Below are 26,520 nucleotides of genomic sequence, written 5' to 3' on the forward strand. Positions count from 1 at the left end.
CCAGCTCCTCTGATGTGCCTTCGGTGTGGCTGCCCCTCTCTGTGACATCATACGTAGCCCACAAAACTGCAAGATGCCGGGAACACTGGTGAAGTGACTTTGGTTCCTTTGGAGGGGTCTGCGGCGTGCAAAGGCGGGGTTTGGAGCTCGCTCGGATGTAGAAGCTGTAAATGGCCCAGTGGGTTGCTGATAAAGTGAAACTTCTCAGAGGGTTTCCAGGGCCCTGTTAGAGCTTCAGCCGGCTGAGGGCGGGACTGGGCCTTGTTCTTTTTCACAGTCATGGAGGTTGCTTAGTGTCTTTTGAGGACCTAAGGATGCCATGGGGCAGCTGGCCACACACAGACACCACTGCCAGCTGGGCCATTCTGTCTACTGGCCCCAGATCATCAGGAAGAGGAATTACAGTGGAGCAGGGGGAAGGGTGTAGCAGGTGGTACAGGTTGCCCAGCTTCAGGAAGGGGTGTTTGGAGGCTTCTGGAGGTAATTACAACAGAGGCAGCGTCTCTCTCTGGAGTCATGGGTTCCTTGGGTGGATGTGGACGGCTTCCTGCTCCTAAGGCAGAGGCGCAGCTGCCTGCTTCTCTTTGTCTTTCTCTTAAGGAAGATCCCACCTGCCCCGAGACTGCTTTCCCCAGTCCACGGATGGCTCCCAGACACTTTGTTTCTCTGCTGTTAGTTTCCTCATCTTTCAAGTAGGCACATTGAAGTCTAGCTGCAGAGAGTAACTGAGCTAGTATATGCAAAGGTCCCACCACAGCGTCTGGCCTGTAACACTGATTAGAGAGGCGATGACTTAATGCCAAATTGCTTCCCCTTTTTTGTCAAACCCAGTGGCCCTGGTTCTTCGCTTTTCTCCCCTGTGCCCCGTGGAGAAGTCATTCTCCTTCCTGAAACTGCATCTCCTCCCGCCTTTTGGGCTGTGCCTGCTGCGTCTTTTCTGGCGTTATTATGTCCTCCTCTGAGCATCCCTCTGCCAGTACACCCGGGCCTTGCCTCCTCTCTCTGCACAAACCTTACCTCAGAGAACTCCTCCATACACAGGTTGGCCGCTTTCGGGAGGACGCACACCCTGTACATCAGCTTTGCTCTCCCGAGTCCTGTCCTGCTGGTGGCTGAGTTGGTGTTCATTGTTCTCTGCATGGTGTTACTTTTATGGACAGATATTTTATTGCTGTATGACCATCATTTTAGTATTTAACAGTATGAAATCTGGATCATTTATGAGTCTCTGCCCAGCCACACTCAGTTTATCCACGTCTCCTCACCCTTCAAGACCCTACTGAAGGCCCGCTTCCCCACGACCTTCCTGGACTGCCTGTGCTTGGGTGATTATCCGCTCTCTTGAGCTACAGGACACCCAGGCTACCCTCTCCCTTGGCACCTAGCCATCTGCTGCTAAGCACTCCACATATGTATACATACATATTCCTGCCACATCCGTGTACAACTTGTCCATATATACACACACTTAGAAATGTGCAGTCTTTTCATTTTGCCCATAGTTGGCGTTTAGCGCGTGACTGTGGATTATGGTGATTCAGTTTTGTGTTAGTTTCCTTGGGCTGCCATAAAAAAGTTGCCCAAACTGGGGGGCTTAAACAGCAGAAATTTATGGCGTCCCAGTCTTGGAGGCTGAAAGTCCGGGATCACGGTATCCGCAGGGCTCTGCTCTCTCTGAGGGCTCCAGGGAAGAATGCTTCCTTGCCTCTTTCAGCTTCTGGCGGCTGTTGGCAATCCCTGGCTGTGGCAGCATCACTCCAGCTTTACATGCTGTTCTCCTTGTGTGTGTTTGTCTCTGAATCCAATTTGTCCTCTTTTTGTAAGGACACTAGTCATATAGGATTAGGTCTTAACTCCAGTGACCCCTTCTTAACTTGACCCTGTCTCCAAATAAGGCCAAACTCTGAGGTACTGGGGAAGGGGGCTCCAACGTGCTCTCTATTTGCAGGACACTGTTCAACCCATGATAAGTTTCTTAGTGGAATATTATCACCTTAAATTGTATTAACAACTCGGGCAAATGAGCAATGGACTTTTATTTGTATATTAAACGTCATTAATTATATGGAAGAGGAAATGCTGATTAGTTTGTAGGCACAAATTTCGTGTTGAGGGATTGATGACATGTTTATTAAATTGTTGAACATTAAAATTAAAATTGGTAGTAGATAATTGTGGGTTTTCTTGCAATATGCGGGCCTCTCACTGTTGTGGCCTCTCCCGTTGCGGAGCACAGGCTCTGTACGTGCAGGCTCAGCGGCCATGGCTCACGGGCCCAGCCGCTCCGTGGCACGTGGGATCTTCCCGGACCGGGGCACGAACCCGCGTCCCCTGCATCGGCAGGCGGACTCCCAACCACTGCGCCACCAGGGAAGCCCGGTAGTAGATAATTTTGAAATTAAACCCCTATCATTTTCAAAGAACTTTGTGAATGTACGTATCCATATTCCTATCCAAATCTATGTGCAAATATTCTTATGCACACACAGATACACACATACACAGAGAAGTAAGAGATAGAACCAACACCAGTGTTGAATCAGGATCTCACTGCATAGTTGAATTTTAGAGAATACGATCTGAGCTCTGCCTATTCGGAGGCTGTGCGATGGTGAGGTGTTTCCAAAGTGACAGAGTAGCTTGAAGTGTATAATATTTTAATTAGCTATTAGCATTCTTCTGTCATAGATGTCCTTTAGTGACTTGTGTTTTTAAAGAAGTTGTTTCTCTCTCGATCTTGGAGAACCCTGAGTGAGAGAGAGCGGATATATGTGTACGTATGAAAAGTCGGGGGCTTTCCTAGCCCAGTAAAATGATTCAAAGGAAACCCTTGCCATTCGGTTTTATAGTCCTTGTTCCCTTAAAAGCCCCGGATGAATAAGCCTGCTGCGTTCTCATCCTTGGTGTGACTGTTTATACAGCATCACGGGCTGTTGCCAGATGAGGGAGTGTGCTGCTGTGATTCAGATGGGGCTGGAGCTGCCCTGGTGATAGCGTGTAGGACTCTATGTGCCTCTCAGAGATAGCAGCCCCTGGAGGGCAAAGAGGCCTGGGTTCTAGTGCTGGCTGCCTGATCACTCGAGGTCGTGGTCGGGCCACTCAAGTCATCTCCAGGGACCTCAAATTCCTCTTCTAGCAAATGGAAATGTTAGCCTGGAGCTAGCATTTCCCCACATTTCTTTAGTTCTGGAACTCTTTATTCAAATGAATATGTACGACACCACCATCTGTAGAACGGTGAAAAGTGCAGTGCCTGTGGTTTAACATAAGGTCAGGGCTGCGTCGGCTGCCCCAGCAGTGCTGCCGCCCCACAACCTCATTGGACACTGAGGAGGGGCCAGGCGATGGCGCACCAAGCTCTTGAATTTTCCTAGCAGAGAAACCAAGGCCAGTTCAGGGGTGAGCGTTTCACTGTCATAGTAAATCTGGTGACTGTGATGGGAATAGCAAAAGGATCCAAGAGGAGAGAGGTGGACAGACAGGCGGAAGCATCCAGACAGATGTGGAGAATTTAGTAGGAAATCAGATGCTCGGAAATGTCATGCCCCCACCGCTAACAGTAGAATCTGTCAGTTATCTGCTAGTGTGCCCAGCGGTGCACTAGATGATTTATGTATATTATTCCATGTATTCCTTAAAACAAGCTTCTGAAACTCGTGGTATTATCCCCCTTTTACTGTTCAGGACCCTGAAACAGTGAAGTTAAGTCACTTGCCCAGGGCCACACAGCTAGTAGTGGTAGTAGTTCTGTCTCGGATCTGTGCCCCGGCCGTGTCATCATGGTGATGTCAACTTGCACACTTCCTCCTCTCAGGAAAGTCTGTTGTATCAGTCGAGGTAACTTACCTAAGCTGTGTACTGTACCCCTGGGTTCCAGAAAAGAACTGATCCTCCCACCTCCCTGAAGATATTCTCCTCCTTCTCTTTTTCCTGGAGTGTTTAGGCCTAAGCAGCTATTGCCTGCTTAGAATGGAGTAATATCTTTACGATACTACTTAGAGATATCTTTACAGAGAGAGTATATCTTTAGAGTAATATAAAGAGTAATATCTCTAAGATATTAGTATAGAGTATAGAGTAATATCTTTAAGAGGTTACTCTTATAAGGATACTGTCATTAGAACTACATTCTCTCTTGTGGGATTTCTGCTTGGCTAGAATTTTTCTTTCCCTTCTCATTTTTTTTTTTTTCTGTACGCGGGCCTGTCACTGTTGTGGCCTCTCCCGTTGCGGAGCACAGGCTCCGGATGCGTAGGCTCAGCGGCCATGGCTCATGGGCCCAGCCGCTCCGCGGCATGTGGGATCTTCCCGGACTGGGGCACGAACCCGTGTCCCCTGCATCGGCAGGCAGACTCTCAACCACTGTGCCACCAGGGAAGCCCTCTTCTCATCTTTAAGCATTCAAAGTGATCCATCTTTTTCCAAGCATGAGTTTATGTAGGCAGTGGTCTCTATTCGATCTGTGAGAGAGTCAGAAATAACAAGTATCTCAATAAGCCAAAGGTCTCCATTTCTCTGAGGGGACAGGGCCGCCCATCCCCTCCCTATTTCCCTCCCAGGCTGTGGAAGAGCCCCTTAGGCTCAGCTGTAGTGTTCATTGTTGTCACAATCGGGCAAAACAAAGTCAAGCATGAGTAATGACCAGGAACCGTAATTTGCTATGATGGACACACAGGTTAGACAGGTCAGAGCACATTCCTGAAAGTCACCTCCTCTGCCTACAAGATGGATAGGATGCCCGGAGGCTCAGCACTTAGAGTCCCCAGGTCAGCTGCCACCTTCTGGCTGCAGGAAGAGGTCCCAAACAAAAAGTTTTGGAAATAACTTGGCTTATAGCTTTCAAGTCAGTCAATCCATGTTACGGTCCATCTACGTCATATTGGCAGCTGGACGTGTGACCAGCTGCCTGTCCTAGCCTCTGGGGTCAGGGGCTGACTGTGGCGTTCTACCACCATCAATTTGGATTTTTGGAAAATTGTGCTTTCTGGTATTATTCTCTAAGAACCCTTCTTGACCATGGGATTTTCTTCCTTTGCACAGATCAGTGTCTAGGATGACCACACACTCCAAATATTCTGGCCTAAGCACAGTTCCAAATATTCTCTCTCTCTTCTTGCCTTCAAAATGGACTTATCGAGCATCTATTTACACTAAGTGTCGGGGATATAGCGGTGACTACGGCAGATACAGTCACTGCCTCTATAGAGCTTATCTCATTGTAAGATCTTATATTCTGACTTAGGGTTTGGAAAATATGGTCATCTGTCACTGGATTCGTACCCCAGCTCTCCCTCAGCAGTAAAACCCTTGCAAGCAGGAGTTGAGGCTGGGTTACTTTTCTGTAGTTTTTCTTTTCTAAGGCACTTGCCACCAAGTGTGTCTTTAGGGAAAACAGCCGTAGCATGAGCCTGTAATGTAAGTAAGTATTAAGCTGTGCATACATCCCAGGGAACAGTTTCACAGAGACATTCTCTGTATAGTTGACTGATGGTGCCTGTTGTTAATTCTGCGGCATTGCACCGAGGGGTTTGGGATGCTCTTTCAGCTGATCGTTTCCTTTTCCCTTCTTCGGCGATAACTTTTTCATTCGGTGCATTTATTAGGGCTTTTGTTTGCAAGGCGATTTTACCTCCTGTTGTTTCATGCCCAGGAGGCTTTTCATAGGCCTAGTGTACATTTCTGAAAATGTGATTTTTATTATTACAGAGCAGCATTATAAAGAAGTGTTAAAAACTTTTAATTCTGGAGAATTTCAAACATAAACAAAAGGAGAATAATGGACCCTTCACCCAGCTGACGACCCTCAGCCCATAGTCAGTCCTGCCCCGTCTCCACCCCCGTCCACTTCCTCCACCCTGTATCCCAGATATCATAAATAGTTCAAGCATATTTCTCTAAAAGATAAAGATTATCTCTTAATATAATCACAATGCTATTATCATGCCTAAAAATTAACATTTATCTTATGGGGAGAGTAAAGGACACGAGAGCAGAAAAATTTAGCTACAAACACAGTGCCAAACATGTCAGCTCTTTTCATTTTCTTCTGGGTCCTCCAGTTTTTGACCAAAATCATACTGACCTTTCATAAAAATGATAGCAGTCTCAGCTCCTTTGCAATATTTTCTGGATATAGATTTTGATTGAGACAAATATCATCTCCCTGTCCCTCCATCTAAGAGGAACAAAGGATGTTCTCTTCAGGGGACCATATTTACATATTCTGGGTAATTCCCCAGAACCTCTTCCAGCTTCTAAAGCCCCCTATTCATTCAGCAAATATTCACTGGGAAACTCCTTAAGTGGTGATCACTGTTAGATGCCAGGGATTATGGTGGAAAAGACAAACAAGACTTTAGACTTTTGGGAACTTCCAGTTGGTAGGGGAGCAGGCCTCACATATAGTAACGATGCTGATAGTCACCCCGTTGCGACTGTGGGAAGTGTTGTGGCGCCCTGACGGTCTGAAGGGTCAGTGCAGATGACCTTGAGGGAAGGACGTTTCAGCCCAGCGGTGGGCTCTGCAGGCAGAGGGAATAGCCTGTGTAAATGCCTGAGGCAAGAAGGAGGTTGGCTGGGCTTCCCTGGTGGCGCAGTGGTTGGGAGTCCGCCTGCCGATGCAGGGGACGCGGGTTCGTGCCCCGGTCCGGGAAGATCCCACATGCCGCGGAGCGGCCGGGCCCGTGAGCCATGGCCGCTGAGCCTGCGCGTCCGGAGCCTGTGCTCCTCAATGGGAGAGGCCACAGCGGTGAGAGGCCCGCATACCGCCAAAAAAAAAAAAGAAGGAGGTTGGCTGATAAAGGAACAGAGAGGAGGTGGTGGGGGCCAGGGAGATGGATGCCAGGAGGCTGGAGAAGAGCCTCCCATCCCGGCCCGTCTCCTCCCAATGGCCCTGGACCTGAGGGCCCGGCTCTTGGCTCCCGTAGCCCTGAGGTCTATGGGCCGCAGGGACATGTGTGTTCCAATTCCTCTCCTCTTAGCTATCCTGAAGGCTTTCTGATTAAGGAAGGGGCCTAGATTTGGAAAGACATGCACAGGCACTTGAATGCTACCACCTTGGAAGAAAGAGTAATGTTTACACAGTAGGGTTACTGTGAGGATTAAATATTGTATAATAAAATGGCTAGGCAACAAATATTTTCCCCTTCTCTTTCTCCATAACCATCCGTTCCCTTTCCGCATCACAGCCCAGCAGCTCCTCATGCTGCCTCAGGAATCCTGTGCTTGTGGGACGGCCCACGCTGGTGGCCCTGCCTCTGAGCAGAGTCCTGTGCTGGGCCCTTCCCTGTGGGTCTGTCATTTAGACCCTGACCTTGTAATAAGTTTTTAGTTTTCATGTTTTGAAAATTAAAATAAAAATGATCAATTCAAATATAATGCCTGTTATTTCAAACTAGTTAAAATAGAATACAGAAGAGCATAAAGGGAAGAGTGAAATCCCCCTTTTCACTGAGGAAACTATCATTAACGGTGTGGAGTCCATCTTTCTAGGTGTTTTATATACTCAGACACACACTTCTAAAACAAAAAAATGGGAATATGAAATTTACTCTTTTTTACTTAACAGAACTTTGGTATCTTTCCATGTGCATAATTTTCAGATCCACGACCTCCAGGGTGGTGTTTCACAGACTGTGTTGTCCTTGGCATGTTTGTATTTGCCTCCGTCAGTGATGGACCTCATCTCCCAGCGTGGGCAGGGAGGCAGAGTCCTCTGTATCCGGCCACCTGAGCATTTTCCTGTAAGCCAGTCCACCTGCCGACATCAGCTTGTTTTTCAGGAACTGGGTGGAGTTGGTGACAGAAAGAGCATGCTTTTGTTTCCTGGTGTGTGGGCAGTTTCATTAGAGCTTTTCCTCTTCCTAATTAAATGTGTAGTAAAGCAGGGATATCTAATCCCAGCTTTGCACTCCACTGAGAGCCATTTAACCCCCCACTCACCTAAACTTAGATACCAACTTCAAGAGTTGCCTCAGTGCCCGTGGGACCCAGGTATGAGGGGCTCAAGTGGAAGCACTTTCCAGAAGCAAATGCAGAGTGTCCCACTCCTCATATTTTCTCTCTTAACAGGTTTGTACAGAAGAGTGGGAAGCAATGGCTGTTTTGTTTTCTTAATTTTTTTTAAAAAAGCTCACATTGTAAACAAACCATACACAAGGGTCTAAAGAAAAAATTGAAGTCATCCTCTCCTCCAGCATCCCTGCCCCTCCCCACTGTCCCCTCCTTAGAGGTCGTTAATGATTAATAATTTGTCTGGTAACTTTGCTTTACTTTTACAAACTTTGACTGAATGGGAATATAAAGTACTTACTATTCTGCTGCAAATGAATGATTTTAAAATGCAAATTATAGTTTTATATGTCAAAGATGTTTCGCAAGTGCATAGAAAGAATTTATGCAAAGGTGTTTTTTTTTTTTTTTTTTTTTTTTTTTTTGCGGTACGTGGGCCTCTCACTGTTGTGGCCTCTCCCGTTGCAGAGCACAGGCTCCGGACGCGCAGGCTCAGTGGCCGTGGCTCACGGGCCCAGCCGCTCTGCGGCATGTGGGATCTTCCCAGACCGGGGCACGAACCTGTGTCCCCCGCATCGGCAGGTGGACTCTCAACCACTGCGCCACCAGGGAAGCCCGCAAAGGTGGTTTTAAAATTAGTGAAAGAACAGAGTTGCCATAATGGAATTCAGCCTTCTGTGGCATTGTCCCAAGGAAGATTAGATGTAGGCTGGTTTTTCTCTGAAGTCTCACTGTCTCATCTTGAGTTTTTCCTGTCCCTTCCCTTCCATATTGTGAAGGCCTACTCTGTGCCTCTACATGTAACAAAGCCTGCACTGTGGGAAGGTGTACTTAGTGTCACACAGAATTGGGCTTGAATCTAGATGTGTGACCATAAGGGAGAGACTTAACCTCTCTGAACTTCAGTTTTCTCAGCTATAAAGTTGAGAGGATATTCACCATGTCACGGTGTCGTTGTGAAGATTAAATGTATAAGGAACATTTCTAGCTTATAGTAGGTGCTCAACAAATCTTAGTTTCTCTTCCTCCTGCTTCTTGAGCCTTCAGTCTGTGAAGATGTGTTAGGACTTGGACATGTTCCCCACTTCCCAAAGGTATTTGCACTTTAGCACTGATCAGAGCTTTAACTGAGTGAGTTAAGGAGCAGAAGATTCTTTTGGGGTGAAGTTATGCCACCTCTGCCTGCCTTTCCAGAAATATTTCATGAATGGTCACAACAGGTGTCCCTACCCCCTTTCCTCAGAACTGGCTCCAGGGTCAGCCCTAACCTCAGAGGACAATCTGGCTGCCAGATGGCTGCCAAAATTCTTCCCTTGCGTATCTCAACCTCATGCATTTCAGGCCACACAGTTAATGATGAGGACGAAGTCATACAGAGGAACTGGTATAAAGAGAAAAACAGTATTACCAAGAATGCGAGATTTTAGACACTCTTGTTATCAGGGATGGCGTAAGTCCGCCCGGCGCCTTTGTGAGAATTAAATAAAGGCACCTTCTCTGGGAAGATGGGGCCTGGCATATGTACTACAAGGTAAAGGAACAGAGCTTTGGTAGAAATTAGGGAAAGGTGCTATTCCTCGAGGGTAAAGGCAGGCTCAGCCCACGCCAGGTGTGACTTGGCAAGCAGAGACCAGGCTGGATTTCTACTGGCCGCTCTCCCCACTGCCAGGCCCCCTAGTGCTGGGTACAACCTGCATAACCATATACAGTGGGCCCGCGATGACAGCTGTCTCTACGAGGCCTAAAGAGTCATTATTCTTTCTCTCTTTCTATCCTCTTTTAGTATCGTGACCTGAGCAATGGCGAACCCACCATGAAACTCCCTCAGGGTGTTGTCTATGGTGTGGTACGAAGATCAGATCAAAACCAGCAGAAAGAAATGGTGGTGTATGGGTGGACCACCAATCAGCTGAAAGAAGAGATGAACTACATCAAAGACGTGAGTTGTTGAAGGATTTTTTTTTTTTTCTGGTTTATACACTTCTTGTAGCATGTAAGAGGGTGGAGTTATTGTAGCATGTAAGAGGGTGGATATGAATGTAATGAGGCATTTTGAAACGATTCTAAGTGTTATCATTGTGGATGGAAATGTGGCCACAGATCTTCATGGTAATAGGTAAAGCGCAGATGTAACTCTGCAGTGACGTATAGAGTGAATTTCTAGACGTTACTAAGTAGGGCTACTCAGGAGACCAAGTGGCTTCTTTCTTCCACGTATGATAAGTAGGCTCTTAAGTAGTTTTGCTTATTACACTGAACACTCCTAATGTACGAGTTTGGACAACTGTATTAATTTGGATGCTTTTTGCTGCAAACAGAAAAGCCAACTTGAAAAGGAATTTGTCTCATGTGGGGGTAACTCTAGGGGTAGGTGGGCTCTACGCAGGCCTCTCCAAGCTCCAGGTCTACTTCTCTGAGTTTCCCTGGGTTCTTTTCTCCTTCAGCCTCATGCTCATGGCAACATCTAAAAATATGATGATGTCTGGAGGAGGAAAAGAGGACAGTCATCTCTGGTTACTTTATAGAGACCCTCCATTAGACTTCCCCTTGTTTCTCATTGGCCAGGACCCAGGTCACATGCCCGTTCCCAAATCCATCACTGGCAAGGGGAATAGGATGACTATTGCTGGTTCAGACCAGTCAGTTAGGTTGAAATGGATGGTGGGAAGTCAACCACGATAGACAGTGTCCAACCCAGGTCAATTAATAAAATTTTTTTGTAATTAATATTACATTTTTTTTTTTTTTTTGCCATGCTGCACGGCTTGCAGGATCTTAGTTCCCTGACCAGGGACTGAATATTACGTTTCTTTTAAACTATATGGTCTATTGAGAAATTTTGGAAAATGTAAATATGTATGAAGAAGAAAAGAAAATCATCCGTAATTCTACGATTCAACCAGAACAGTTGTTAACATTTTGGAGCATTTCCTTGTAATTTTTTCATTTCTTTTTTATCTATCTATATCTATCAACTTACCTACCTGTCCCTCCCTCCCTCCCTCCCTCCCTCCCTCCATCCATCCATCATTTCCATTCCTTTTTGGTCCACCCCGTGTCTCCCTAGATTGACCAGTGCCTTTGTGACCCAAACCAGAGTGATTAGATAGAGAGGCAATGAGCTGCACCAAAACACTGGCCTGTAGACTAGAAAGTGAGAAGCAGGGGCAGCGTGGGCAATAGGGTCCCCATGGATCTTGGTTCAAGGTCTGGCTCTTTGGCCCAGACAAACTTCTGCCCTGTCTGGCCTTCAGTTTTCTCATGTATAGATTGTGAGGTCTGGGAAGGGACCCTTCAGGTCAAAACGAGTTCTTCGTGCCTCATTTTATTTGGTTGTGTTTGCGAATAAGACACAAAACACATGTTGTCGGCTTTTGTTTGAGTTTTTGAGAAGAACATCTCTTCTCAAATATCAAAAATAATGTGCATTTCTTAATGTGTCTCGAAAGATTTGGATACTTGTATAATTTTAAGGAATAAAAGAGACAATACATGCTTAGCAGAGAAAATGAAGGAAAGGAGCCATACTCATACACAAACACGCAGAAGATGTGTGACAGCCACCAGCCTCAGAGCCCCAGTCATCCAACCCCCAAAGATCAGTTTTAACCATTCACCGTATCCCATTCCTCATCTTCCCGGGTGGGAACAGCTTGCACCTTCCTAGTTTCCTGTATTTTCCTCACTGAAATGCCCCAAATAACACGGCACCACTTCAGAGGTAAACCTCCTAAGCAGATTGGAGAGTTGCCCAAGACAAGATAGTAGGTTCAGGCTGTCAGGTGCCCAGGTCACAGGGGAGTCACTGACCTGAATTTCCCAACCGCCACTGTGATCTGCAACTTAAAATTAATTTCCGGGTAAACACCTTCTATAGCTGGTTTCAGACCTGTCACTCGCTCCTCATTCCTGAGTGTATTTATGGGTTTGTGTGCCCTCCCTTGCTTGTGGGTGACTCTGGCTTAGTTGGCTTCCTGCAGTATTTGCCAGTGGGAGCAACACCCAGCTCCACCCACTTCCCAATGGTGAGCAGCCGAAGAGCTAACTCAGGGCCACAGATGAGGGCCATTCTGCCTGCCCAGAATGAAAAGTTGGGCTTTTGGCTCATTTCCCCAAAGTGTTTGTAGTCAGTGACAAGAAAGCAGTCTTTATTACTAGAATTCATCTGGGGAGGGCGTGGTGTCTTGACTTGCCCTCTCTTTCCTGCCCTGGAATCTCCACCAATATCCAGTCACTCCTAATAAACATGCAGTCAGTCAGTTTAAAACAACGTGCTAGTTGTGCAAGTACAGCTTCAAAATTAGGTCTGCTCGTGCTGTGCCCTACACGCCCGTCAAACCAAACTGCTGCCTTTGAGCCTTTCCTGTGATAGAAGTTCCAGAGCATTCTGGAGAGGGCTCCTTGAGGCTTCCTGTTCTATTCGAAGATCCCTGAGTTCTTCATCCTCCTAGGGGCGCCAGAAGAAGGGGGAAGACAGAGACTATTTGTTAGGTTTTTTGTTTTTATTGAAAATATATTTAAGGTCCCGTTACTCCTCTGGAAGAGTGGTACTGTAGAGAAATTTAAAGAGTTTGTATAAACAGGTGTTTGGGGGATCAACTGACTTTTCTTATATTTAGTGCCTTGTGTATTGTTGGTGATTACTGAGGAACTGAATTTCACATTTACAGGCTCTCTAAGCTCATACTTTCCTGACTCATATTCCAAACATTTATTTGTTCTTTGGCAGTCAGGGCAGAGATAGGGAAAATTAGAGGTGGCTTTTGCTTTTAGGTTTTTTGGTCCTCCTAGCCATGTGTTTAGAAAGTCAACTTGTTCAACATTTTCTACTTGTAAAAACATGTGATAGGAAAAGGGGAGAATCTGGCCTGAATATGGTTTTAAGGGTGGTAGGTGAATTTCAGTAAACGAATCTTTCTTTAGAGCATGTTATTTGTATAATTAATAGTTATCAATAATTATATATAATCACAATATGCATTTATTATTATTATTATAGCTTGATCTCTAACTAGCATCTTTGTGGGCTGCAGGTAAGAGCCACTTTGGAAAATGTAAGGAAGCGAATGTATGGAGACTATGATGAAATGAGACAGAAGATTCGACAGCTCACCCAGGAACTGTCAGTAAGTAAAATGTGGAGGGATGCTAGAGCTTAGAACTCCCTCTCAGTTGCTAGTGCCTGAAGATATTTGAGTTTATGTTGTTCCTTATGATGGAGTCATATTTTAAATGAACTGAGGGAATTTTATCACAGAATTAAGTTTATTATTTACAGGAAAATTTTTGTGGCGAGAGTAATCTTTACATTCAAAGCATTCCCTCCAAAATCAGGAATAAGATGAGGAAGCCAGCTACCACTACTATTATTTAACATTGTACTGGAGACCCTAGCCAATGGAATTAAACAAGAGAAATAAATTAAACATGAGAGAAATAAATAAACAGTTTATAGAGGTTTAAAAACTGGACAGGTAGATGTAAAACTACCACTGTTTACAAACTGTATGGTAATATACCCAGAAAGCTGAAGTGAACCAATAAAAAAACTACTATAAACAATAAAAGAATTCTGTAAGGCAGCAGGGTAAAAGATTAATGGACACATGTTAGGTTTCAATATACAAAAAACAACCAGTTAGAGGAAATAACAACAACAAAAACTACCAGGTATCTGGAAGTAGACTTTAGCAAGTAGAAAGATATGCCACGTACTTAGAAAGGAAGATTCAACATCAGAAGATGTTAATACCATTCAAGTTAATATACAAATTTAATATAACCCAATAAAAATACCAACAGATTTTTATGTTGCTTTTCATAACTGGACTAGGTGGTTCCATGGTATACAGAAAATAAATATGAAGAGTTGAAATTCTGGGGAAAAAAAGGCCATGAAGGAGACTATCCCTCTTAATATTACAAGAAATTGAGAAAGCCTCAGTGATTAAAACAGTATATAGTACTGGTACATAAATGAATAGACATCAATGAGAAAAAGCCCAGAAATGTACCCGAATATATGATAAATGTGGCATCTGAAATGAAGGGAGGAAAATGGACCAGTCAGTATATGCTTATACCTGGACAGACTTATACCTGGGTAAATTCTGAATAGATCAAAGATGCTAAAAAGTGAAACTTGCAAGTGCCAGAAGAAAATATGTGTGAATTCTTTTATACACTTGGGGTGGGGAAGGCAGTTTCTTACTATGACATGCAATCCCAAAATCACAAAAGGAAAAGTTGATAATTTTGACTGCATTAAACTGACGACTAGTGCTGACAAAAACACCAAAGTCAAATGACAAGCTGGGAAAAATGGTTTGCCTTCATATTATAGATAATAGGCTAATATCCTGAGTATTTAAAGAGCGCCCATGAATCAAGAGGAAAAAGGCCACAACTCATAAAAATAGGTGAAATATTTGTGACAGTTTATAGTAAAGGAAAGATGAAGAGCTCTTAAATGTATGACGAGATGCTTGGCCTCATTCTCAATAAGAGAAATTCAGATTAAAATGGTCCTGAGATGCTATTTTCACCTAACAGACTGGCAAAACTGCAAAAGCGGGACAAGATGCTGTATTAGCCATGCTGTGGAGGAACAGGAAGATTGCTGCTTAGAATGTCGTTTGCATTACTCTTAGGGAGGACAATTTGCAGTATCTACCCAAATTACAAATGCCTACATCCTTTGACTCAGCAAGCTTCTTTCTAAGAATTTATTCTGTGGATCAAATCTCACATATGTGAGATGACGTATATGTGAACTTAGTAGTTAAGCATTGTTTGTAATAGTAAAAAGATTGGAAGCCTACACGTCCATTAAGAAGGAGAAAGTAAAATAAATTCCATCTCTGTAATACACAGAGTTGTAAAAAAAAAAGAATGAAAAGAATGAATAAGCTCTTCAAAAAGAGATACAGAAAAATTTCAAAGATATAGAGTAAGTGGTAAAAAAGGCAAGACATAGGAAAATACGAAAATATCATATGTAGTGTGCTACCATTTATGTAAACCAGGAGGGGAAAATAAATATATCTAGACTGTTCTGTGTGTGTACACAAAGTTACTAGAAGGATCATCAAGAAAGTAATTAACAGTGATTCCTTCTTGAGGTGCAGAGTGGGCGAGGTGGTAATTGAGCAAATAGGACAGGAGTGAAAGGGAGATTTATTTTAGTGTATACCTTTTCTACTTTTAAAATGTTTGAACTCTATGAATGTATTACCTACTAAAAATTAAAGAAAAAATAAGCTTCCTCTGGTTTAACCTAGCTAACGCATACGGGAGAAAACATTTTAAAAAATATTTGTGATTAATAACCTTGAAGAAAAAAAATTCGTTTTGTGTGACATACTTGCCATAAAAGTTAACATCTGCAGAAAACAGAAATACAGATCAGTGGCACAGGATAGAAAGCCCAGAGATAAACCCACACACCTATGGTCAACTAATCTATGACAAAGGAGGCAAGGATATATACAATGGAGAGAAGACAGCCTCTTCAATAAGTGGTGCTGGGAAAACTGGACAGCTATATGTAAAAGAATGAAATTAGAACACTCCCTAACACCATACACAAAAAGAAACTCAAAATGGATTAAAGACCTAAATGTAAGACTGGACACTATAAAACTCTTAGAGGAAAACATAGGAAGAACACTCTCTGACATAAATCACAGCAAGATCTTTTTTGACCGACCTCCTAGAGAAATGGAAATAAAAACAAAAATAAACAAATGGGACCTAATGAAACTTAAAAGCTTTTGCACAGCAAAGGAAACTATAAACAAGACAAAAAGACAACCCTCAGAATGAGAGGAAATATTTGCAAACAAATCAACGGACAAAGGATTAATCTCTGAAATATATAAACAGCTCATGAAGCTCAATATTAAAAAAACAAACAACCCAATCAAAAGATGGAACCACCATATGACCCAGTCATCCCACTACTGGGCATATACCCAGAGGAAACCATAATTCAAAAAGACACATGCACCCCAATGTTCATTGCAGCACTATTTACAGTAGCCAGGACATGGAAGCAACCTAAATGTCTATTGACAGACGAATGGATAAAGAAGATGTGGTACATATATACAATGGAATATTACTCAACCATAAAAAGGAATGAAATTGGGTCATTTGTAGAGACGTGGATGGACCTAGAGACTGTCATACAGAGTGAAGTAAGTCAGAAAGAGAAAAATATTGTATATTAACATATATGTGGAATCTAGAAAAATGGTACAGATGAACTGGTTTGCAAGGCATAAATAGAGACACAGATGTAGAGAACAAACGTATGGACACCAAGGAGGGAAAGCGGCAGGGAGGAGGGTGATGGTGTGATGAATTGGGAGATTGGGATTGACATGTATACACTAATATGTATAAAATAGATAACTAATAAGAACCTACTTGTAAAAAACGAATAAATAAAATTCAAAAAAAAAGTTAACATCTGCAGGAAAGAAGCACAGTTGCCACAGTTGTGTATGAGTCTAGTGTATGTCTGGTCTGTGAAATTAGCTGCTTAAGTAAGACCTACTGCCTTGATTACAGCGGAGGGGGGGGGTATACAAACATATCCACCTAGCCCATGCTCACTGACACGTAGGAAGAGATTTGTGAAATTCTCACATACCTATGGAAATTCACTCTGCCATCCACTGACACTAATGACTGTAATTAAAGCCAAAGGATTGGATTTGCAATAGATGCAAAAACAGATCTCTGCCCCTTGCTTTCCATTGCCACCTCCTACACACCCTGTTTTCTCATGCTAGACTGTTGCAGGAGCTCAGTCTCTACCCTCAGTCTCCTCCTCCTCCAGGCCACACCACGGACTGTAGCCAGGTTAAGATGCTAACTTACTGCTGTATGAACACACCGTGAGCAGCAACGTACCTCCTGGGCCTGGGCTGCTGTTTCAGCTCTCTCTCCCACCCCAAGGGTGCACCTCTCACTCTCTCATGCCTGGCTGCTTCCTGTGGCTCCCACAGGCCACACGGGGTCTACCCTTGAGCCTTCCCAGAAACCTTACCCCTGGTTCTACTGCCTCCCAGCCTTTTTTTTCTGGCTGCACTACGAGGCTCGTGGGATCTTAGTTCCCCGACCAGGGATTGAACCCGGGCCCTCGGCAGTGAGAGAGTGGAGTCCCAACCACTGGACTGCCAGGGAAGTCCTCTCCCGGCCTTTCTATATCCAGCCCTTCTTTAAGGCCTAGTTTAAGACTGGCCTCTGTTGAATCTCTCTCAAACGTGTTAAATACACGTCCAACAAAGACAGCACAACAACGGCAGCAGCCACAAAACAACTCTTGAGAACTGGTTGAGCCCAAAGTATATTCCTTCCATGGTGAGTAGAAATAAGCAAGATGGGACTTGCCTGGTGGTGCAGTGGTTGAGAATACGCCTGCCATTGCAGGCGACGTGGGTTCGAGCCCTGGTCCAGGAAGATCCCACATGCCGCGGACCAACTAAGCCCGCGTGCCACAACTACTGAAGCCCGCGTGCCTAGAGCCCGTGCTCTGCAACAAGAGAAGCCACTGCAATGAGACGCCCGCACACCGCAACGAAGAGTGGCCCCCACTCGCCGCAACTAGAGCAAGCCCGCGCGTAGCAACGAAAACCCAACGCAGCCAAAAACAAATAAATAAATTTAAAAAAAAAAGGCAAGATGGCACAAGAAGGTGTTCAACTGCATTCTAGGTTCTAAAAGTAGCTGTTACACTTCGTAGCTATTTGCATACAACTCCCTTAACTTCTCTGATCCTGTTTCCTCCCTATGAAAGAGAATGTTCTGGCTGCCGCAAAGTGTTGCGAGGACTAAGTGAAGCCCTGTGGGGGAATGTGTGAATATTATCCGAAGGAAAAGTAGTCTTGTCTTTCTACTCTCTGGGTCATGCAGCTGATGACTTTTTAATTTAAAGCTGTACTTGAAATATCACTGACCCAGATGTGGCTACCATCAGGGGAATGTTCCAGCCTAACTGAAGGTTGTCTTGAGTGTGTGCATTGGTTGTGTGTAGCTGAAGGTTGTCTTGAGTGTGTGTGCATTGGTTGTGTGTAGCTGAAGGTTGTCATGAGTGTGTGTGCATGGGTTGTGCGTAAATGAAGGTTGTCATGAGTGTGTGTGCATGGGCTGTGTGTAACTGAAGGTTGTCATGAGTGTGTGTGCATGGGCTGTGCGTAACTGAAGGTTGTCATGAGTGTGTGTGCATGGGTTGTGTGTAGCTGAAGGTTGTCATGAGTGTGTGTGCATGGGTTGTGTGTAGCTGAAGGTTGTCATGAGTGTGTGTGCATTGGTTGTGTGTAGCTGAAGGTTGTCATGAGTGTGTGTGCATGGGCTGTGTGTAACTGAAGGTTGTCATGAGTGTGTGTGCATGGGCTGTGTGTAGCTGAAGGTTGTCATGAGTGTGTGTGCATTGGTTGTGTGTAACTGAAGGTTGTCATGAGTGTGTGTGCATGGGCTGTGTATAACTGTCTCCTCAATCTGTCCAGGTTTCACAGGCTCAGCAGGATTATCAGCAGAATTACATCCAAACCCAGTCGTCAGCCCTGGACAGTTTTAATACGATGAACTCGGCTTTGGTGTCGGACTCCATCGGCCTGCAGGTATTCATCTGCTCCCGATTCGCCTGGGTCTCCTCTGTTCCAGTGCAGGAGAGCTTAGCCAAGGGTGGGCCCTGTGTCTTTGTAGAAAAGTAAGTCACAGAATGTCTTCAGCTCGTTATTTGCAATCCTCTACACACAGCCGCAGTAGAGGCCAGGCCAGGGAGATGGTGAAGGAAGGAAGCTGATGGAAATGCTTCCAAGCTGAGACTCTCAACCTTGGAGTTGCAGTTGTTTTTGCGCTTATTAAAATGGGGGGTTAGATACTGAGTTCAGTGCTAGAGATGTCACTTGTTCCACTAGACACCCAAGTGGTTCTAAGTGTCAGTGCCTAAAACAGCACATCAGCCCACTCCCTTAAGCCCCAGTGTTACGAGAAGTTCCACCAACCACAGGAAAGCCAGACTTAAGCAAAGGAAATCTGTGTTCATTCATGACAGGTAACTCCCAGAGGCTGTTAGGTACTTTTTCCTAATTTAGAAATTATTATTGTTACTATTGTTTGGCCGCGAGGCATGTGGGATCTTAGTTCCCCAGTCAGGGATCGAACCTGCACCCCCTGCGTTGGAAGCACGGAGTCTTACCCACTGGACCGCCAGGGAAGTCCCTAGAAATTATTTTGCTTTGAAAGAAATCATGTGCCTTCCAAAGAATATCTCGTAGTACCAGGCAGGGAAGCCAAAAGAGTCAGGATCCCACATTTGTGCAAATGTGTGTGGTCACCACACGTCAAGGGGGTTTTTCTCTTGATTAGTTTCATTTGCTAGGAGTTAACCCCTCATATGCTGCCCATTTTTAATCTTCCGACTGAGCCCGCCCCCGCACCGCGTAACATGCAAATTAACTTGAAAATGTTCAGAGTAAAGCATTATATTCACCAGTAGCAGCTTCCCTTAGCTTTAGTTTCCAAACGTGCAAATAATAATGTCTGTCCCCTTCCAACTTTATTTGACTCTTATCTCTTTACCTTCCTCTTGAAAGTTCACACAAGCTATTTCACATCCTTTCTGGTTCTCTATAAATAATTCGCTAGATAAGCAAACAAATTTTCATGTTGGGATTATCCACTTCCCTTAGGATCTAGTATTCTCTACTAACAGCTGTTCGGGCAGTAGTGCCAACAGCAAAGCTAGGCCACGGTCACGCAGTGGGCCTGGGTGGGCCCCGTGTTTGGATTTGTCTGGGAGGCCCATTTCTGGTGGGGCCTCTGAGTCCCACCCTTTTCCTGGCTCTCCCATAGTACCTGGCAGCTTTCCCCTGGCCTCAGGCCAAGCCCTACTTTGGGTCTGGTTTATTCAGGAGCCTTTATTTTCCCTTCCTCCTGCTATGAAGGGGGCTCACCCAGGCTCCCTTTCCTTCCCTCTCAGACATGTCACTACCGTCCAACCAGCAAATGCTGTATCTCACCTGAGTTCAGATCTGGTTGGTATCTGGGTTTTCTTCCCCATCATACTTCTGATTTGCCACCCCACTGTTGATTAAAAAAAAAACCCCATACAACCTAAAAGTTCAGAGTTCTGTTTTATTCGGGGACCTTACTGCTTCCTATAGCCTGGGAATCAGCCTCTCGGACAGCTCTGATGAACTGCTCCAAAGGGGTGAGGGAGGAACCAGGATAGATAGGAGTTTCGCTTAAAAGAAATGTAGCCAAACATCAGAAGATGACTGTTAATCACAAAAAAACCAGACATCTTCAGTTAATGTTTTTAGTGCTTTTCTGTGTATAAGAAGATGTAAGAGTCTGGGCTCATTGAAATTATTTCTTTGGTTTGCATCTTAACTATCTAGGGCTAGTATCCTGCTTTTTTCCATCTTGAATCCCCCTCAGGGCACACTGTTGTGGGGGCTGCGGTGGCTGATGACCTGATGGTGGGCAACAGTCATTGTTGACTGGAATGGCAGGCAGCATTTTTGTCCACACCACTGACACGCCAGGCATTTACTTCAGAGGTCAACTGTTAGAACAGGGTCCCCCCTAACCCAGGGACCCTGACTAATTTCTAGTTACAGTCTAGTCTCTTATTCCAGGGTAGACAGAGGAGCCTTATAATGAAAAGATTAAAAACTGTTGTTTAAAAAAAAACAAAAAAAGAGGGGGGTGGAGGCTGGGGAAGAGGGAGGAGCAGAGGAAAGAAACACATCATCTCATGGCCAGGAAACTCAACTGAGTCTGAAAATAGTTGCCTTCTTATTTCTTCCATCGTCTAGTCTACCCCATTTTCATTATTACTGACGAGACCAGATCCTTGGTTTGATTTTATAGAATGTCAAAGCTGGAAGGCACTATTGAGATGATCTCCAACCCCCTTGTTTTATGGATAAACAAACGGAGGTCAACAGAAATGACTTGAACAAAGTGTGTAGCTAGTCCAGGGCTACAGCCCTGGTCTCTTGGTCCAGATATAGGTTCTGAGCACAAGACCGGTCTCTGTAAAGCCAGTGGGACTTGGAGAGAGGGTTGTTGGCCAGATGGTTTCTAAGGCTCCTTGCGTCTCCAATGCTCTGTGATTCCAACTTTCAAAAGGCTTCTGTATTTTCTTTAATATCTATTTACCACCATTGAAAATCCTTTCTACTGATTTGAATAGGTTTAGGCATGAGGCTTATTCTCCAAAGTGGAGGCTAAGGGGTGGAGGAGCTTCAGAGCCTGGTCATCTACAAAGAGGACACAGGTATTAGGACGTGTGTTCAACACCAGAGTTTCCAGATCTTCTAATATAAAGTTGTAGGTGACTTCAGGAGGTGGTAGAAGGTGCCCATAAACCTGTGTCCGTTGGTAGAAATTCTGGGGTTGTGGAAGCCATTTCTCTGTCAGGAGAGTTAAGGAAGTGACCTGAAGCATGAAATAGCAACGATATTAATTTAAGCATTCCTGCTCCAGTGGGCAGCCTGGAGCAATAAGCAACAGGCTTCTGACACTTGGCAGGCACTTGTGGGAGTCACAGACTCGGCTCCCTGCCCGCCCCTCCCTTCATCACCACCCTTCTCTGCCTGAGCGAGGGAGGTGAAGCATTTGCAGGCATTACAGGATCCTCAGCCCTGTTGTCACTGTCCTGGCAGCTCGTCTAGAAGTACAGAAGTAAACAACCTGTTTAAGAAAAAAGGGGAATATCTCCATTTTATAAAACACGTATTTTGTTTTCTGATTTCAGTTTGGGAATATGGAAAATATAGAAGATACGAAGAAGAAAATTAATACCATCTATAATCCTATCCCATAGTGAAAATCATTATTTGGATTTTGGTGACTCCTTCTAGTTTTTTTTTTTTTTTCTAGGCTTGAATACATTTGGACAGATGCTCATGCATTATTTTTTTCAGAATGGGATTCTTCTGTACCTACTGTTTTCAAACCCAATTTTTTTCCACGTGAAATGACGTATTATGAACATTTTTCCTTGGAAAAGTGTTTTAATCCATTTCCATCCATCCTAAGCAGTGGCAAGCGGTGTTAGCAGCAGCCATGGCATGTTATGGGGGAAAGCTGGCTGGCCCACCCAGGTACAGGGCGGCAGCCCTCCTGACCACCAGGGCGCTCTAACACCAGGGTCCCAGGCTTGCAGCTCCTGTGGGCCGATGTCTCCCTCAGCCATTAATGACAAAGGGATGTCCCGGTGTATGACTCTGGCCATGTTTCCTCACACCGCTAGATCTGGTTTTTATTTTCATCCTGACAGAAAACCCTTGTGGATGTTACCTTGGAGAATAGCAACATTAAGGCTCAAATCAGAAATCTGCAGCAGACGTATGAAGCCTCCATGGACAAGCTGCGGGAAAAGCAGAGGCAGTTAGAGGTAGCACAGGTTGAAAACCAGCTGCTGAAAATGAAGGTAAAGTACAGGAATGTAGATTTCCTGCTAACCTTTCTCTCTTCTTCTTTTCTCTCTTCTCCCATCGCCAACTCTCCCATTTCCCTTTCTCTCTTCTCTTCTCTTCTCTGTTGGGCTTCCCCACCCTTTTTGTGGCCAACCCCACAGGATTTGACTTGAAGGGACTGAGGGGGTTTCTGTGTTCACAGCTGCCAGTGCAGATTGGGGGTACCTTGTATATACCCCTATTGGGCTCTCCTGCCTTGGTCCCAGTGGCCTCAAGGGCTACTGAGACCTCATCGTGGCACTGCTCTTATGTACTGAGAGGACACTTGGGCTGCCCACAGGTCCGGGACTTCAGAAGCTTCACTGTTTAGATTCTCTCTGAGGTTCCAAGGCCTCATCGTCTGGTTTGACAATGAAGAGCTGAAGGTCCGCTAGGAAGAAAATGGGTGGGTGACCAAGGACTCTGAGCAGTGTCCCTCCTGCACCCCAGGTTGTTCTTATTTCTCAGCTCAGCTTCTAAGGCCCTGGAGATGTTAGTGCTCCTTCCAGCTTTGAAACTTCCAGGAACCGACCCACGAATGGCCCACAGAAGTCACGCAACAAATTATTTCCCGAATGAATTTGTTTTTATTTAAGCCTGTGCTTTTCCGATTGTGTTCAACACAGCCTTAGTCTATTCTAGGGGAGAGCGTGTTATGGGTAGTGTCCCATGTGATTTATTGCTCAAACCAGAGTATGTTCAGGAGTGAGAGGAGGTGCTATTAAGAATTTAGTTAGGGGAACAAACTGGGCCACGTGGTCCCCCACCTATGGGCTGCCTCAGGGACAGCTGATGGGGAGTACAGGCCACCACACTGTGTAGCCTCTGTGATGGCCGCCCCACAGGCTGTGCCGTCACCACCCACTTGGCCAAACACCACCACCTGGGAAGGGGGAGGGACCAGAGAGCTACCCAGTCGGTCAGCTCCTTTTTGCTTTCACTTCAAACAGGGAGGCTCTTCTACTTTTTCATATATCGTATTTCTGCGTAAGAGGTACTTGGGAAAAAAAGGCGTTTGTTGCTGAAAAATTCTGAAATGACTGGAGTCTTTTCCTCAATGTAGGATCTCTGTGCAGTCATTCATTCCACAAATACGTACTGAGTATCTACTCTCTGCACCTGTGCTCTTCATCCATGTCTGTTCCAGAGGTGCTGTGGTGTCAGGGAGACCAAACCTCTAAATCCAGTCCGCAATTGCCTGTTGCAGAGACTAATGCTTTGCTTTACCCAACCCCACACCCCCCAAATTACAAAAGTGACAGGACTCAGAGTATTTCTTGTGACCTGGATGCAGCGTAAACAGGACGTGAGGGACAGAGCCCCTTCTAGAAGTGGAGATGGAGTGCAGGGCACGCTGGGTCTCTTTCAGCTAATGATAATCTCTCTTCGGGATTTCCCGTTTTGTGCTTTCTTGGTACCAAAACTTGCCTAGAGATGAGAGGGGAGATTGAGAGGGCGTCAAGAGAGACTTTTGTCCAGTCTTTGGAGTAAACATCACGTAGCCTAGCCGGGTTGTAGTACACCTTACTTATCCAGAGGTCACCTACCCAGCTAACTCAGCTCTCTTAAACAAGCAGTAAGCTGGAAGGAAGGGACGCAAACAAACCTTCAGAGGCATAAAATCAGTGGCCTGAAGTTCACAGGTGGGGGCAGGGCCAGGGAAGAAAGGAAACACCAGCCACTCCCAACAGAAGCCTGCTTGCCCACGCCCCTACTTTTTCTCATCTCCTGTGCAAGCCCCCAGGAGCCCCCAGCTAAGGTCCCCCAAACCAGATGGGAATGTTTCCAAACACAACATTTGGAAAAGCACAAAGGTATGGAAAGGATGAGTCCAGATTTCTTATATGAGCTTCAGTGTTTGCTAGAGCCTGATGGGCCAGTGCAGCTAATGGGACGGCTTCAACTCCATGCGGGCAGCTTCTCTTCAAAGGCCTTCCTGCTTTCCTGACTTAAAAAATGTTTTAAAGTAATGTATGCACCTGGGGAGAAAAGTCAAACAATATGAAAGGTAACACAGAGTGCGTGGCCTGCACCATTTTACATTCCTACCGGCCACGTAAGAGGATTCCAGTTTCTCTCCATCCTTGCCAACACTGGTTACTCTCTCTTATTGATTATAGTCCTCCTCGTAGGTGTGAAGCTCATTGTAGTTTTGCATTTCCCTGATAACTAATGATGTTAAGCATCATTTCTTGTGCTTGTTGGTCATTTGGATATCTTCTCTGGAGTGTCTATCAGATCCTTTGCCCATTTTAAAATTGGGTTATTTATATTTTATTATTGAGTTGTAAAAATTCTTCATATATTCCAGATACAAGTTATTAGATCAATAATTTACAAATATTTCCCCCCACTCTGGGTGTTACCTTTTCAATTTCTTGATGCTATCTTTTGAAGCACAGGAGTTTTTAATATTGAATATTGATGAAGTCTTATTTATCTCTTTTTCATCCGTTATGCTTTTGGTGTCATATCTAATTTTAATCAAAGGTCACAAAGATTTGCCTTATGGTTTTCTTCTAAGCGTTTTATAGTTTTGGCTTTCGCATTTAAGCCTTTAATCCATTTGGAGTTAATTTTTGTATATGGTGTATTAGGGATCCAACTTCATTTTTTTGTATGTGACAGATCCCATCATCCCAGCACCATTTGTTGAAAGGTCTGTTCTTGTCCCAGTGAATGATCTTGGTAGATAATCGTTTAAATTTTAATATTTATAACAGATAAATTATTTACTTGGTTTCAAAGTTAAATCTACAAAACAAAGAAATAGAACATCAATATCTGTAATCTCCTCTTTTCTCTTTAACTCCCTCCTTCCTCCTATAGCAAACCTTTTTACTTTTTAATTTTGTAGGACTCTGACCCAACTCTAATAACGTAGTGGTCTTATTTTCAGCCTACAGTAGAATACTGAAGAATTTAAAAAGCATATCTTTCTGAGGCCAATCAGAGTGTGGATATATTAACTAGAGAAAAAGGTTTGTTAAAACTGATAGAATAAAAGATGATAGGGCTTCCCTGGTGGTGCAGTGGTTGAGATTCCGCCTGCCGATGCAGGGGACACGGGTTCGTACCCCGGTCCAGGAAGATCCCACGTGCCGCGGAGCGGCTGGGCCCGTGAGCCATGGCCGCTGAGCCTGCGCGTCCAGAGCCTGTACTCCACAATGGGAAAGGCCACAACAGTGAGAGGCCCGCATACCGCAAAATAAAATAAAATAAAATAAAATTTCGGGAGCAAAAGAACATTAGACAGGAAGAGTCATTGAAGAAAGGCAAGTAAGACAGTGGAGCATGATACATTTTAGAGAATTCAGTTTAAAAATGGCTAAATTTGGGGGGCAAAGTTGACACTTAGAGAGGTACGTTTCTGCCTTTTGAAAAATTCACTCCTGTGGAGCACCTTTTCCAGATAATATCAAGTAAATTAGTGTAAGGGGCCACTTTAATTTTCTCTGCACCTGCTCACCCCTTTTCCTTCTTCCTTCTACCTCTTTCCCCGTTAGTTCCTGCTGCCTCCGTCTCCTGCAGAGCCCTGGGGCATGGGTCCACTCCCCCGTGAGTCCGCACTTGATACCTACAGAGTGAAAGGTGTGGATTCCCCCTGAGCCCACCAGAGTTGTAGCTCTGAACTGAGTCTCTCTGCAGGTGGAATCCTCCCAAGAAGCCAACGCAGAGGTGATGAGAGAGATGACCAGGAAGCTGTACAGCCAGTACGAAGAAAGGCTGCACGAAGAGCAGCAGAGGCACAGTGCTGAGAGAGAGGCGCTCCTGGTGTGTTATGTGCTACCTGCTGATGGGATAGCAGAGAGTTTGGGGTGCATTGTTGTTGGTGAGCTTTACATGGTAGGGTTTGTGCTTAGAGGTGAGTTAGTGGACTCTAACGTGGGTGACGGGTCAAGGAATTTATTATTTGCCGATTCACTGCTCTCCCTTCTCCCTCCCTTCCTTTACTCACCACCTTCCCTGCTTGGAATAGTCCTCAGTCACCACTTTCTCTAGCTGGTCTGACCGTTTGCCAGCATCCGAG

At 44.9% G+C, this 26,520-nt stretch overlaps 1 protein-coding gene across 5 annotated transcripts in view; it reads left to right on the forward strand.

Moving 5' to 3' along the window:
• Window positions 1-26,520, forward strand: part of MYZAP (myocardial zonula adherens protein) — a 136,286-nt gene that overhangs the window by 50,207 nt on the left and 59,559 nt on the right. For all 5 annotated transcript variants that reach the window (XM_060150769.1, XM_060150754.1, XM_060150759.1 and 2 more), the window contains 5 exons: window positions 9,794-9,949; window positions 13,044-13,136; window positions 18,525-18,638; window positions 22,313-22,465; window positions 26,139-26,264. In XM_060150769.1, the coding sequence (XP_060006752.1) occupies window positions 9,824-9,949; window positions 13,044-13,136; window positions 18,525-18,638; window positions 22,313-22,465; window positions 26,139-26,264 (612 nt within the window). In that variant the 5' untranslated portion in view covers window positions 9,794-9,823. The remainder of the gene's footprint in view (window positions 1-9,793; window positions 9,950-13,043; window positions 13,137-18,524; window positions 18,639-22,312; window positions 22,466-26,138; window positions 26,265-26,520) is intronic.

Source organism: Lagenorhynchus albirostris, chromosome 1 (genome assembly GCF_949774975.1).
Source record: "Lagenorhynchus albirostris chromosome 1, mLagAlb1.1, whole genome shotgun sequence".
Lineage (NCBI taxonomy): Eukaryota > Metazoa > Chordata > Mammalia > Artiodactyla > Delphinidae > Lagenorhynchus > Lagenorhynchus albirostris.